The sequence below is a fragment of the Marmota flaviventris genome, chromosome 3 (assembly GCF_047511675.1).
Source record: "Marmota flaviventris isolate mMarFla1 chromosome 3, mMarFla1.hap1, whole genome shotgun sequence".
Classification (NCBI taxonomy): Eukaryota; Metazoa; Chordata; class Mammalia; order Rodentia; family Sciuridae; genus Marmota; species Marmota flaviventris.
The window spans coordinates 52,651,733-52,668,097 of NC_092500.1; the positions used below are offsets into that span (position 1 = coordinate 52,651,733).

Consider the following 16,365-nt stretch of genomic DNA (forward strand, 5'->3'; position numbering starts at 1 on the left):
GAGACTCTAAGCTTTTTGAAAACAGAGACCCATCTTTTATCTTATACATTTCAATTTGGTGTTTTTTAGCAGAAGCTCAAAAATACCTAGAATGAATTAATCAATTGCTTCAAGTTTAGGGGTATTTCCCCTCTGAAATGAAAAGTTATATGAAGATCTGAGGCAAGGCTATGAAATCAAGTTGAAAGGATAAGGTAAATATGGATTTGTCCACAAAATGTTAGAAATCAAGAGATAAGAGATGTCCCCTTATATTTAGAAAGTGTATTTTAAATAAAAAAAAAAACACTAGTCACAAATATAAATATGGTAAAAAAATGATATGGATACATAGTGTTCTTAGTAAAAGAAGTTAAGACTATTTTCGATAAAAATTACACATATTTATATACATGTATATTATAATGTATATGACAACAACCCAAACATAACAAAAGATACTCTTTTCTGTCCCAAAATGCCCCTTGCTATCATCATCAGAGACAAATACTGTCCTGAGGAGACCATGAATAGGGTTCAGTATTTCACTAGTGAGGGTTTTTTTTTTTTTTTTTTTTTTGATAGTGCTGGGATTTGAACCCAGGGCCTCACACATGCCAGGCAAGTGCTCTACCATGAGCTATATTCTTAGCCCACTGAAGTTCTTATGAACAATCAATGATCATTAGTAATAACAGATATTGATTGGGCATAAACTATGTTTCAGCCTTATGCAAAATCTTTTAAATGGAATACCTCTTTTAGTCCTATTAACTTTATAAGGAAGGCAGTGTTATCTGTCTTTTACAGATGAGGAACCTGCAGCAGAGAAAGAGTGAATACTTGCATGAGATCACATTGGAAAACATGAACTGGAATGTAAATCCAGGTCGGTGTGAACTCAGAGTCAACATTCTTTAATCAGAACTATGCACATAGCAACAACCGACCCTCTGCAAATTTACGGTATATCTGTAGAAGGTTTTAGGTTTTGCAATAGGGACAACATAGTTATCTCAGTGTGCAAATAATGTGGTTTCTGGGCATAGGTTGCCAAGGAAGGAAGCGAAGAAGTTATGAACAAAACACCTTTTTCACTTCCCCACACCGTAGCTCTCTTTGTCCTTCAAAGCCAAGAACGGTGTCATTACTATTACTGATAAAGCTCAAGGATAAGCTTGGCTGAAAAGACCGAGGTGAGATGCCGCATCCCTTTTACAGGACCAAGGCTTGAAATATTTTTTCTCTTAGTCTTTCTCAGATGTCACTCTTAGCCCTGAGGTAATGATTTTTCAAATCTAACATTGAAATAGTCTAGTGAGCCTTTACTATTTTGATAGGGTACTTCCCAATTCTTAAAACTGGAATTACTTTTAGAATATGTGGTTGGGTCATTTCATGTCAGAAATATTCATGGATTCTATAAACAGCTTATCTGCTCACGCTTCCTTAGGTATCAATACAGGCGGAATATAATGGGGGGAAAAAAAACTCTGGTGGAGACTATAATCAGTTTGTAAATTGTGATAATTGGAGGATTTGCCAAGTTCCAAATATAAAAATAGCTTCTACTTAAGACTAAACTTATGTACAATGTGACATAAGTAATTGCTAATGTGTTAGTCAGCTTTTTGTCACTGTGACCAAAATACCTGATAAGGACAATTTAGAGGAGGAAAAGTTTATTTTGGGCTCATGGTTTCAGAAGTGTAGTTCATGGTTGGACAGATTCATTGCTCTGGGTCCAAGGTGAAGTAGAACATCATGGTGGAAGGGTATGGCAGAGGAGGTTGCTTAGTTTATGGTAGCCAGGAAGCAGAAAGAACAGTAGGAGCCAGGAATAAAATATAATCCTCCAGGGCATGCCTCTAGGAACTTACTTCTGCAAGCCATTCCCTCACCTGCATATAAGTATTATCTAGTTATCCATTTGAATTATTAATCTATCAAATGGATCAATCCACTGATTAGGTTACAGTTCTCATAATCTAATCATGTCACTTCCAAACATTCTTGCATTAACACATGAACTTTTGGGAGATATCTAATATCAAAACCATAACAACTAATGTGGTTTAATTTGAGGGAAATCTACTCAAAATGTTTCCATGTATTTGCCATTTTATCAATATAGTCAATCCTTTGGGTTTGACATTGGTCCTCTCTTATATTCTTGGAACTGGTAACAAATTGAATTATAATTAATTAATTACTTTCCTTCTTTTATTGGAAACTGGAGAGTTAAAGTTTACTGTGGGTAGAGGATATTAAATCTGGAAAGGACCATGGAAGTTGAAAGATGTAAACAATTTATCTCTTGCTAGATCTGCCTTGTACTACTTAATATCTCATTAAGTGTACTGACCTCCAAACTGCAGCCTGTTGATCTATATAGACTTTTTCTATTTGGTATGCCTCTACTGAGTGGATATTAAATTTTGTATGGTGCATTCCACTAAAGTTATGAATTATCAGGAACTAAAGATGCAAAAATGAATAAAAATTGTTTTAATGTCTTTATTTATTGTTATGTGGTGCTGAGGATAGAACCCAGGGCTTTGCACAAGCTAGGTAAGTGCTCTACCACTGAGCCACAACCCCAGCCCTCCAATTAACATATTTTAAATATTTATTTATTTATTTATTTTGCAGTACTGGGCATGGAACCCAGGAGCACTACAACTGCACTACATCCCCAGCTATTATTATTATTATTATTTTAAAAACAGGGTCTCACTAAGTTGCAGAGGCCATGAACTTAAAATTCTCCTGTCTTAGCCTCCCTAGTAGCGGGTCCTTTTAATTTAACCTGAAGGACCCCTTTTATTATTTCTTGTAGTTTTACTAGCAACTACCTTTACAAAGTATGAATTCTTTGGAATATCTTTAAGCAATATTCTTAATGAAATACATAGAAAATTACATATTTATGTAGATACATCTCATTCCCATAAGTAAGGCTCTGCAGATGCTCTCTTTTCTCTCACGGATATAATTCCCACCTTTGAATCTTGGTTGCTTTCATAAAACTGGCTTTGTAGTCATACAGCTTTGTCTTGTCAGCCTAGTTCTTCCATTTACTAGTTTTGTGAACTTGACTCCCTTTAAACGTCAGTTTCCTCATTTGCAAAATGGTGTTAATAACCACCTTATAGGCTTGTAGTGAGGATTTTTTAAGATCATTTATGTGTTGTGTTCCACAAACTGTATAGTTATTATTTAAATTATGCTTTGTCTCCCACCAAAACTTATAGTTAGCAATCTGGCTCAGAAATATTTGCATATTTATTTGCATTTTTTCTTTACTTAAAGTATAGTTTTCCTCAGATTAGTACTAAATACACGTGGAGTCATAGCTAGTTAGATTAAGGTTCTAAGGTATAGTCATATGGAATCTAGAAGAATTGGAGAACAAACTGTAAAAAAGGAAGCTATAAAGTAGTACAAAAAAATAGAAGAGAATATTTATCTGATTTCAGGGTGTAGAAGGCATTTCCAAGCATCAATCAAAGGAAGAAATAAGAGGAAAAGTTTACAGACATATCACACAGAAAATTTAACTTTCTATGTTTTTAAAATACAATAACATTTATACAAATTACAGCATTATGAAACAGCTCAAAGACAATGAAAAGCACACATAATCGGATGTGTGAGCTGAACAAAATACCAACTTCTCCTCCTACAACTCAGTCTTTCACAAATTTTCCTCAAAGTTCCTCCCAGTCCCACCATCATAATAATATCAAAGAAAAGATGATTCTTATTTATAAAATAAGGCTCTCTTAAATTAGCCTAATTGGGTACATAGGTACAGCAAGTGTTAATTAACCATATTAACATCTTTAAATATGTTTTGCAAATCTATAGTATTATATAACTATTTCAGACTAAATTTAGGTTCTAAAACTTCACAATGGATGTCAAGTTAGCCCTTCAAAAGCCTCTACTATTTGCTATCCTAAGGCTGAGAAACCAAGCCAAAGAAACTACCAGACTTCTTTAGCAGTACCTATAAATTTGAGTGAATTTTGAGGTCCCAAAAATTTCTTCTTGAGGTCCTAAAAATGTCTCACTTTGTAAGGCTGGGACTCTTTGAGCAAATATGAGGGCTATTTTCTGGGTGGTGGTGGGCAGAGGGGTTTGTAAGCACTGGCTTCATAAGAACCAACAACGTTTGATCTTAATGTGGCTTGCTCTTCCTTGCTACATTAACAACCTTCTTATATATGATACTTCATGTAAGCCATTGGTTATACAGTCAATGTGGCCAATTATGTCCTGGTATAAAAAGGAAGGCAGATTCTTACTGAATATAGTACAAGTTTCTGTATTTTGGAGAGTAAAGGAAAATCAGATATTTAAAAATTTTCAGTTTTCAAAAGCAGAATGGATTACATATGGGTTATAATTTAAGAAACAGCTTCCTTTTATGTCCCCAGAATAGAACAGTAAAACAATATCAATAATATTCCAATTTCCAGTATCCTTATGCTCTGGCTACATTATTCATAACTTTATGACGAACCAAACAACAACAATAAAATTTTCTTTTTCAACTTCCTTCACTCTATAAAGTTAATTCTTGCTCTGCTGAATCTTGAGTTAGAAGTCTCATGAAGTCATCTACTCGTTGACCTAAATACAGTGCTAGACATCCTGACTCAGGTGTGGTCTGAGACATGTCTAAGCAATGTCTGCACAGCTTTGAAGTGTTAGTAGTTTAAAGTACTGGTTTAATCCTTTTCCAGGAGGCTTTGTGACCATCCTTTGTTGAAGACAAGTGATCTTTTGCTTAGAGTTGAACCCTCAAGCCAGCATTCGAGTAAAACCAAAATGATCTGTAAAAGTCAGAGAATTCAAATGACTGTGGTTAGTTTATTTCTGAGAACATTTAATAGTGAAAGTTTTGAAGAGGGTCATAATAAGATTAAGGCAACTGACAGGAAAATTTGGGTATTCCTGTGTCATGCAGAGCAAATATAATAAATTTGCAAAAACATTTTAAAAATATCTCTAAGGACAGTCACTAAGCCTGTTTTCAAAGAAATCAGTAAATGTTACATCTGATTTACAAAAATAAATGAACACAATTTACAATGAAACATGACATAATAATACTAAGATACAACATTTATATAAGCCAAGAATGGAATAAGCATAAGAATATAAATAAAGAGAGTTGAAGAAGGAATTTGATATTTGTATTTTTCACTAACTACATTAATAAGACCAAAATAATCCCTCAAAAAATTTACTAGAATAGAAAATGGCATATGCAAATTAAAAGCAAGGCTGTGGCCAAGTCAGCATTCTGCATGACTGAAATTATGACTGATAGCATGCATTCCAGTTGTCTAATATGATGAAGCGAAGCACCACCAAGATCCTGACAAATGGGCGGCAAGAACATTAGCAAATCCCCAGAGATTTCCCATAAAACATGCAATTTCTAAAATATTTATACTATAACAACTTAACTATACAAATTAAACCTAAGGAAGGCTGAGCATCTCTTCTGACTTGACAACTCTTTCCATGGAATTTACAATTGTAAATAGACCAAATAAGCTGTTTCAAGCACTTCTCTTTTTATAAGGTGAAAGAAAGAGTCTTTGTGATTTTCTTAGGAAACCTCCAGAAAATCTCTAGGATATTTTAGAGGTAAAAGATATCCTGAAAATTTTATATATTGATTTCTTATAATTAGAATCTGACTTGGGGAAGGTAAAAGTTCAGAGGTTATCAGAAGAGATTTGGACTCTTGGTTAAGAGAAAGCAATGATTTTAGAACCTAAATTTAGTCTGAAATACTTATATAATACTATAGATTTGCAAAACATATTTAAAGATGTTAATATGGTTAATTAAATTAGAAATCATATTTCATTACCTGTATAGTCAAAGTGGCAACAAAACATTTTTAAAATTTAACTAATTAATTAATTTTAATTAGGTATATATGAGAGCAGAATGCACTTTGATTCATTTTATATAATTACAGCACAACTTTTCATTTCTCTGGTTGTACATGATGTAGCGTCACACCATATGTGCAGTCACACATGTACCTAGGGTAATGATGTTCATATCATTTCACCATCTTTCCTGCCCCCATTCCTCCCTCCCCTTTGCCCAATCAAAGTTCCTCCATTTTGCCCATGCCCCCTCCCCGCTTTATGGATCAGTATCCGCTTATCAGAGAGAACATTTGGCGTTTGTGTTTTTGGGATTGGCTTACTTTGCTTAGCATGAAATTCTCCAGCTCCATCCATTTACCTGCAAATGCCATTATTTTATTCTCTTTTTTAATGCTGAGTCATATTCCATTGTGTATGTATACCACAGTTTCTTTATCCATTCATCTATTGAATGGCATCTAGCTTGCTTCCAGTTTAGCTATTGTGAATTGAGCTGCTATGAACATTGATGTGGCTTAATTACTATAGTAGCTGATTTTAAATCTTTGGGGTATAGACCTAGGAGTGGGATAGCTGGGTCAAATGGTCATTCCATTCCAAGTTTTCTTTTTCTTTTTCTTTTTTTTTAATGTTTTTTAGTTGTTGATGGACCTTTATTTTATTTATTTGTATGTGGTGCTGAGAATGGAACCCAATGCCTCACACATGCTAGGCAAGAACACTACCACTGAGCCACGATCCCAGCGCCCCGCCCCCCACCCCCCCAAATTACAAGTTTTCTAAGGAATCTCCGTACTGCTTTCCAGATTGCTTGGACTGATTTGCATTTCCTTCAATAATGTATGAGTGTGCCTTTCCTCCCACATCCTCACAAACGGATTGTTGTCTGTATTCTTGATAACTGCCATTCTGAGTGGCGTGAGATGAGATCTTAGAGTAGTTTTGATTTGCATTTCTCTAATTACTAGAGATGTTGAACATTTTTTCATATATTTGTTGATTGAATGTATATCTTCTGAGAAGTGTCTGTTCAGCTCCTTAGCCCATTTATTGATTGGGTTTTTTGTTTTTTGTGTGTGTGTTCATTTTTGCTGCATATGAATTTTGGCAACAAAACATTTAGCAATGAATGTAGAAGGGGCTGGAGTTGTGACTCAATGGTAGAGCACGTGCTACCATGTATGAGGCACTGGGTTTGATTCTCTGCACTGCTTATAAATAAATAAAATAGAGGTCCATTGACAACTAAAAAATATTTTAAAAAATGGATGTAAAAAGTAACCTGCTTTCAGGGCTGAGGGTTATAGCTACAAACAAAAACAAAAACAAAAACAAAAAACCTCTTTTGCAAGAGTGGAACCACTGTAAAGAAGCACATACATTAAAATGACCAAAACATAGCTTCTCTATAAATATAAAAATAAGAAGCAGAAGTATATATACTTAAAATTATACTTAAGTAGCCAATGTTTCAGTATTTTCTCTTAGAAATTATCTTGGTATCTTATGATTGTACTTTAAATAACTCAATTTCATATCAGTTCAAGGATTTAAATTATCTTCAATCTGAGATATTATAAAATACAATTGTGGTCATACATTCCTGTAATTCCAGCTACTCAGGAGGCTGAGGCAGGAGGATTGCAAGTTCAATACCAGCCTCATCAATTTAATCAATATGCCATCTCAAAATTAAATAATAATAGTTTTAAAAAGGCTAGGGATGTAGCTCAGTGGTAGAGTGCCTTGGGTTCAATTCCCCAATCCCAAGTACTGGGGTGTGGGGTGGAATTATATATAATGGTTTTCTATTTTCTTCTCTGTTTTTACATGCATTTTCTATTTTTATTTAAAATGATCATATATAATAAAAAGGCATTTAAAATTCTAGAGAATGAAAGTTTGAAATAAGTTAAGGGATTTCTGAAGACTCCTATGCACAAGAGAATTCCTTTACTAACTATAAAATGTCATTATTAATTAAAGCACATCCTCTGAAGACCTACATTGGGCTATGTTTCATTAACTCTATGAATTATTTTCTATATTTTGAAAAAAATGTATGTTTATTTATAAAGATATATTTATATATTTTGTTTTTAATATATATTTAAATATGATGTATTTATTTTTTATTATATATATATATTGCAGTGCTGGGGATCAAACTCAGGGCCTTTCATCTAACACTGAGGTATACCTTGAAAGTAATTTTTATATATTAAATTTAAGTAGATCCTGATAAGTTTTCATTGATCTATTTTTCTTCAGTTACTCTGAATTAGAATATTAAATTGTTATAATTATTTGATATTTCTTTCTTTGTGACAAAGAGAAAGATGAAATGGTGAAATATTTTAATCTGAATTCTAAATTCTTGAAAAAGGCTATAGTGGAATCTCTCCTGATTGTTGAATTTATGTTTTGAAATATGCCTGTATGGTTCTCTAGATTTACTCTTAGATTTACAATCAGATATTGTTGCTTTCTTTCATGAAAAAGGAAGTAAGTTATTGAAAGAAAATCTAAAAGTCCTCAGTATTTATTGAGACCTTTTTCTTTTTAAATCAAAATTAGATTTTGATTTAATTGGAGGAAGCAGAACACATTTCCAATAGTTCCCATAGTAATGTTTGTACTTACAGAATCTCTGTAGACTATTGCAGGATGTTGGCTGCTATATAGAAAAATCCTATTTAAACCCAATTAATTATATATTTTGAGATCTATTTTCAAAATGAAAAGTGGAGTGGGATATACTTTAACAAATGAAAGCATGTTACTACTTATTTGTACCAGTGGAAATATGAAAAGAAAGAATGCAGTTTAAACTTGCCTTTACTTTTGGGGGACTTATTATTCCCAAATGGGTAAGTAGTTATATTTGTCTTCAATGAGTTTGATTACTTTTATTTTTCAGGTTGATGATTACCCAGAATTTTTGAGTTCACCTGATAGAGAAATCAACCAACACATTCGTATCATCTATTCTTCAACTGTTTTGCAAAAAGAGTGTGAAAAATCAAAAGGTGTCAGGAAATTCATAATTCCATTTCATCATGCCAATGCTAACAACAAAAAAGGTATGGAATATATTTCTCAAAATGATGTAAGATCAGTTTCTTTATGAGGTAGAAAAGCTACCCAATGTTCTGTAAATTGAAGATGAACTGACCAATCCATTATCAGCAGCTCAGTGGCTGGGCACAATTTGCAATAAATTTAGGGTATGTGGAAAGGAAGGAAAGCTTAGAGGGAGAAAGGAAATAAGGCAGGACAAAAGGATAAAGGAGGAAAGAGAACTGTATTCAGTAAGTTTTTGCTTTTTATTTATTTTATTTTATTTATTTATTTTTTAGTTTTAGGTAGACACAATATCTTTATTTTTTATTTTTATGTGGTGCTGAGGATCGAACCCAGTGCCTTATGCATGCTAGGTGTGCACTCTACCACTGAGCCACATCCCTAGCCCCAAGTTTTTGCTTTTGTTTGTTTGTTTGTTTTAAAGAATGAGTTATAATTTAGATTCCATTTGGTCAGTTCTTATTTAATTTTAATAATCATATTGACATCTACAGATTTCAACCACTACAAACCTGGTAAAGAAGTACAGTGAGAAACCTGAAGGAATGTGAACTTTCCTCTAGGATACTCCTTGATAGTTGCCTCTATAGCCAGCAAGGAAAGCCATGAGGTCCTGCCCGAATAGTTATGGCTAACATATCAAGAGCACTTATTTTTCATTCAGAAATATTTGTTAGGAATCTTCACTATCAAGGAAAACCAGAGCTGAATAGTAGTTAAGATGGTAAAAACAGATTTTACTCAGAACTACTGAAATAGGGAAAAAGAGACCTTACTATATATAACTCTACAGTTTAGCTAAAACTGAACAATGCAGAGAATATAGAAGTCTAAAAGTTGAGGCCTAGTTGAAAAGCTTAGAAGAATCTGAGGAGCGTTTGGTTAAGGAAAGAATCTTTGTCACCACCCAACAACTATAATACATGACTAGATCAATCTTGTCCTTAAAGAACTCAGTGTCTGTTGCTGGTGATTTTCCTGTTGTGCCCAAAGACAGCTGGAAGGTCCATGGTGTGGTGGGGAGAGAAGGGGAGGACAAGGAGTCAGGGCTCCTGGCATTCACCTGATGCTACCAGAACTGCCATCCTTTATGTTTCACATTTGGGGCTTTTCTTGTGAAGAAGTTTAAAAACTCCAAGAAAAAGTGGATAAATGTAGAATATAATATATAGTGCAATAACAGTGTTTGTTTTCATGGTCTTCAAAGAGAGAGAGAGAGTGATACAATAAGAATTGTGTATTTGGTCTTTGCCCTCTGTTTCTGATACAGAGCTTTGAAGATCCTTGCAATTTCCCAAGTAATGGGCCTGATTGGAATAGTGTTACTCATAACAAACTCCTTTCCATGATACCTGAGTTCAAGTTAATGAAGTGGCACTTGGTTAGCTTCTTGGTAGCTTCAGGATTGAGGCTGGTTGTCTGAGGAACTAACTATGTGATTAGAGAATTGGAATTTTCAGTCCTTTTCCACCTTCACTCTTACCCTGACCTCCAGTGAGGGGAGAAGGTCTAGAGACTGACCATTGACTCAATGGCCAATGATTTAATCAATCACTGACTACCTAATGAAATTTCCACAAAAAAACTCCCGAATGATGGGGTTTGGAAAGCCAACTGGGTTTGGAGAGCTTCCAGGTTGGTGACACATGGAAGTCATTGAGAGGGGTGTGCTGGGAGAAGGCAGGGAGGCTTTGAACACCCACCCCCAACATGTTGCCCTGTGTATCTCTTCCATTTGGCTGCTTGGGATTTGCATCCTTCCTAATAAACTGGTAATAGTAAGTAAAGCACTTTCTTGAGTTTCATGAACTGTTTTTGCAAATTATTGAACCTGAGGTGGAGGGTTGCATGGGGAAAGAAAGACTTTTTCTCTACTCTCTGTGGTTGGCTTTGAGAATCAACAAGAGGCAGATTAACAGGAGAAAAACATGCAAGTTTAATTTGATGTTCATCATTTTACATGGCAATGGAAGATTCATAGAAGAGAAATGGAGACCCCCAAAAGAAGACAGACCTAAAAGCTTATATACTATCTTGACAAAGAATGATAAATTGTGGAGCTGTGAAAAGACAAATCAAAGGGGTTTTATTTAGCTAGGTGCTGTTGTCAAGAGGAAAGTGACCAGAAAATATATAGGGGAATCTAATGAAAGATAAAGGTTATTTTACTAAGTTTGTGCAGATTCTTCTTAGTGTCAGCTCTCTATCTCTAGGGATAAGAATGTTCTTTTCTAGGTATGGGGTAGGGTAGCAAGGTTAAATTTTTTTCATGGGAAATTTATGTCCCAACTTTAAAGTAGGTCAGTGAGCCCTTCGCATATCTACTATTTTTCAAGTACTATCTGGTCAAAATGGCCAATATGCTAATGTGGATTATTTAGAAATGGCTTACTCTGGCCCTCTTCAGGGGGGAACACCCATCTGAAGTGGGGACAGTCTTTTGTGACTGAGTCCTTAACCTATGTGGTGTATGCTAATTCCAGATAGTTAGTGTCAGAACTGAATTGAATTATAGGACCACCATTTGGTGTTCAGAGAATTGAAGGATTGGTTTTTGGGTGAAGGTAAACAACCTCACTAATTTGATGTCAAAGTGTTGTGAACAAAAATAGTCAGATATTTAGAGATAAAGATATATAGATATAGATGTACCTAGAAATATATGAGAGTCCTTTAAGGTATCTACCTCTATGACTGGGAATTAGTGAAAAGCAGAGAAATGGAGCATGAACTTGGACTTGGCTCAGCCAGGTTTAAATCCTGGTTCTTACATCTCCTGACTGTGATCTTCTGCAAATCACTTAAACTTTTGAACCTCAATTTCCTCATCTCTGTAGTCACTGTATTATCTGGAATGTTATGGCCAGGATTGGGCACACAGCTGGATGGCTGACTTAAGGGAGTCTGCCATCAGGATTGATTCCTTTGCATAGACGAATGGAAGAATAAAGGTCCAAGGGGGCACATGGATAAGCCCTTCTACTTCTGGTGTCTAGCCAGTGTAGACAGACTAGCCTTTATTAGTCTTTCATTGTTCACTAGACTTCACTTCTGGTCAAACTCAGAGCCTCTTGGATTATTGAAGAGCTACAAAATGTGGGCAAATTTTATTTGTATACTTTCATGGATAAGCACTGACATGCTAGGGCATGGAAACTGTTTGTAAAAGTTGTTGTAATTAGTAGGCTTATCAAATCCCTGGTTGCTTACCAGGTCTCTTGTTGCACTAATTAGGGTGTGCAACTGGTGTTAGTTGCCTTAAATGCATATTTACCCTTGTTCACAAGCATAATTATTCTTGGATTTCCCCCCCAACATATATAGGAACATCAAACTACACGTTGAAAGAATACAGTACAATATATATAGGTTTTATGAAATTTAAATTCCTAGAAACCTTGCAAATGATGTTAAAGCAATGAAGAATTTATCTTGTGTACACACATAGATCACACCGTTTGCTACCTTTTCTTTACTTTCATACCCAAAAGCACCATCTGAAACTTTTGTGCAGGAGCTTTTGAAACACAAAACTATCATGATTACATGGAGCCATAGCACATATTAGAAGAAGAAGAAGAAAAAAAAACCTTTTCCCATAATTCCAGTAGTGATGTGTGCTATATTTTGTTTTCCTCAAAACTCTTGGTTCCTTGGTTTAGATATTGCATAGGACCCCATGATTCACCCTCTAGACATTTTGTAATATGTGATCCTGAAGCAAGATATAGGCTCAAACCTATTTTATTGTCATTACCGAAATCCTTAATGTTAATAAGGATGATATCATGCCTAGAGAAGCACCAAGCATTAACTACTGAGTATTTAAATAAAGATAATTATTAAGACTGACTCCAAGCCTCTTGGGTGAAAGCCTAGGGAATATTTTTGTCATATGGCAGAAGTGTCCACACACCAGTCAACTCAATCATCTGAACAAAGTAAGTTCAAAATTGCAAGTCATTTGTAGTAACAATACTTAGTTTAAATGATCACACTTTCACAGGATTCCCAATTAGGTCCAACTTTTTCAGAAATATAGAGAAAAGGAAGTTTTTTTTTTTAGTATACATGTGTTCTTATATGGAGTATGGTTAGCACTTTGAGTCATACTTTTTACATTTTATGAAAGAGGTGGCTTTTAAACTCCGTTGATCAGCTTTTACTATAACAAACATCTGATATAAATCAGCAGGAGGAAAGATTTATTTTGGCTCACAGTTTTGGAGGTTTCAGCTATGGACAGTTGACACTGTTGCTTATGGGCCTGTGACAAGATAGCATGTCATGGAGGGGAGCACATAGTAAAACAAGCTGCTTACTTCATGGTGGTAAAGAGGAAGAAAGAGGCTGGGGTTCCAATATTCTCTTCAAGGACATGTCCTTGATACCTAATGTCCTACTATTAGCCCCACATTTCAGATGTTCCACCACCTTCCAACAGTGCCATGAGCTGGGGATGCATCCTTTAACACAGTGGGCCATTGGGAGACATTCCAGATCCAAACTATAGAAAACTTTAAATGGACAGTACTGATGGGAACAGAATGAAAGTAGTGAGCTGTATTAGTTGTTCAAGGTCTTTCGTAGATTGGGTTATTAAATACTAATTTCAGGTATATCCTAGAAATGTTTTATATCTAGCATGATTATGTATAATAATATTATCTGTGGCCACTGAGTACTTGAAATGTGACCAGTTCTACTGAGCTAACCCTAATCCTAACCCAACATGAAGCTCTCTCTTCATATTGTTGTTTCCTCTGCTGTACAGAAGATTTTTAATTTGATGTCATACCATTTTTCCATTCTTGGTATTATTTCTGAGATACAGGAGTTCTATTCAGGATGTGCCCTAATTTTGCAAATTAAGATACTGAGGCTAGAGCAACAAAGTAACTTTAAAGTTCACATAGGCAATTATGGGAAAGGTCTGAATTTGAGCACATTTTAATGTCAGAGCTGAAGGTTTTTTGCTCTATCATGGTGCCCAACTGTATTCTTGGACAACTTGCAAGTTTTGATGAGGATTTATGAATAGTCACCAAATGAAGACATGTGGCTAGGTTTTCTTTGTAAACCCAACCAACTTGTTTAATTAATAATCAAATGCCTTTTTAATTTTTTTAAGTCAAGGAAGAGAATAATGGCCTTATATTTTGGAGAAGCAAAAAATGTAGAAGTCTGAATGAATCCTCTCTCAGGTGAGATTGTTGTTTAGAGTATGTTTTTAACTTGCTAGTCAAAAGTTATTTCATATTGCAATTTGTTTTTCTTTTTGCTTTTTCTCTAATGGCTTTGAACTGAGTTCTATATATCTCATACGTGTAATGATGAAGAAGGTATTTTGAGAGAACTTTCTCCTGAATTCAAATGCAAAAGAATCTATTTTTTCTAATTTCCATGGACTATATAAAGGTCTAAATATAAATAAATAAATAATTAAAACTGAATTTAAAAACACTGATTGAGCCCTGGGTCTGTGCAGGACACAATGTTAGGCTCTATGATGAGTACACGGATGAGTAAAGTATAATTTCTATCCTTCAGAAATGAACCCTAACCAGGATGTTACATTTGCACAAAGATAATACAACATAAACATGCTAAAGGTCCTAAAAGAGTTGGAGCAGTGTCAAAGAGATTTAAAGAGGGTAAAGATTATATTCAGTTTGGGTAGAAGTCAGAATGTCAGATGACAGTTCGTAAAGGGGTAGTGTACATGGAATGGGACATAGCAAATGGTGGGAATAGTGTAAACTAAGATAAAGGAAGGTAAAAATGGAAAACATATTAGGAACAGTAAGCAGTCTAGCAGTCTTTGAAAAGTGCAACTGGGCCCATATTTCGGAGGTTCTTAAAAGGCCTGATGAAGATTTTACATTTCATTTCATAGAAATTGAGAAAACTATTCAAAGCACAACCAGGAGGATATGATAGAAATCATTACTACAGAAAAAATAATCTAACAATTGTGCTTAAAATGAATTTGAAGCAAGGAAAGATCAAAGACTAGTGGAAAGTAGTGAGAACCAGAAGTGGGGTGGAGGTAGCAAGAATAAAGAAAAAGGGATGGAAGGAACACTTCAAAGGCAGAATCTACAAGACTGCAGTTGATTGAAAAATGGGAAAGATGGAGAGAGAAACCACTGTGGTTTGCAGCTGGGGTAACTGAGTGGTGATGCCTTGCAAAGAAATAAGGATGCAGAGGGATCAGGCCCAATCAATATTTTTTAATTAAGTTTGAGACAGAGTAAGCCTGAGATCCTAGAGGGTGTCCTCCGGTGGAGAAATTCATCTGGAGTTAAAATTTCAGTCTGTAATGAGAGAGAGAAATCTGGGTATAAGGAGATTCCCAAGTTGCATAACTTCAAGAATGATACTATTATATAATTATGAATCTAGACATTAGAAAAAAGAGGAGAGCATAAGATTCTGAGAGCTGTCTGTCATGGGATTTGTAGGCATAGAGAAAATGAATTTAATTTGGGGTCCTGAAAGAGAGGCATGGCAAGGAGAGAGATCCATGTTAGGAAAGCACTGCAAAATGCTGTACAGGAAAAGTGAAGTCCTGCCTGGGGAGTCTTCAGAAGCCTGTGGTGACCATACTGCATGCTGAGGTTGCTAGGAAAAGCTTGCCTTTTCTCACTGCACTTTCAGTCACTGTTTAAACAAGCGGATCTATAAATTCTCTTCTAATCCTAAATTATTATAACTTCTTTTCTCATGCATGAAAAAAAAGGTTTGCAAATTTTTCCCCCTTACTGGAAACACATCACCATTTGCTTTATAGAATTTTAACCTCAAATGCTTTATTTGGGGTCTGGGAGTCAAGCACAGTGGCATGTTCCTGTAGTCCAAGCTACTTAGGAGGCTGAAGCAGGAGGATCATTTGAGTCTGGAAGTTCAAGACCACCCTGTGCAACAATATAGTAAGACCCCATCTCAAAAAGAAAAAAAAAACACAGTTATTTTGGAGCTGGGGATTTATCTCAGTGGTAGAATGCTTGTCTAGCATGTGTAAGGCCCTGAGTTTCATCCCCAGCATCGCTCCCACCCCCACAAAAAAAAAATTTAATCTTAGAATCTTACAACTAACTATTTGGACAAGACAACTGGTCGAAAATTGGCTACAATAACTGTAATTTTCCTAAAAGTGTTTAAAGAGTTAGCTATAGAAACATTCTCTGTGTTTTTGTCAGCTTTCTCAGGGCTTTGGAGATTCTGATTATATAGAGACTAAAACATCAGAAAATCTTATTGGCTAATACAGAATTGACTCATAAATATTCTGCTAGCATTGCAAACCTCAAAACACACATTATAAAGATAACGGTGACATTAAGGAAGGGACAACAGCTAGTCTAACTGAATTCTTTAT

General features: G+C 35.1%; 1 protein-coding gene across 4 annotated transcripts in view; it reads left to right on the plus strand.

Moving 5' to 3' along the window:
- C3H12orf56 (chromosome 3 C12orf56 homolog) overlaps window positions 1-16,365 on the plus strand; it is a 75,651-nt gene that overhangs the window by 10,674 nt on the left and 48,612 nt on the right. For all 4 annotated transcript variants that reach the window (XM_027930156.2, XM_071609701.1, XM_071609703.1 and 1 more), the window contains exons 2-3: window positions 8,821-8,983; window positions 14,116-14,188. In XM_027930156.2, coding sequence (XP_027785957.1) covers window positions 8,821-8,983; window positions 14,116-14,188 — 236 coding nt within the window. The remainder of the gene's footprint in view (window positions 1-8,820; window positions 8,984-14,115; window positions 14,189-16,365) is intronic.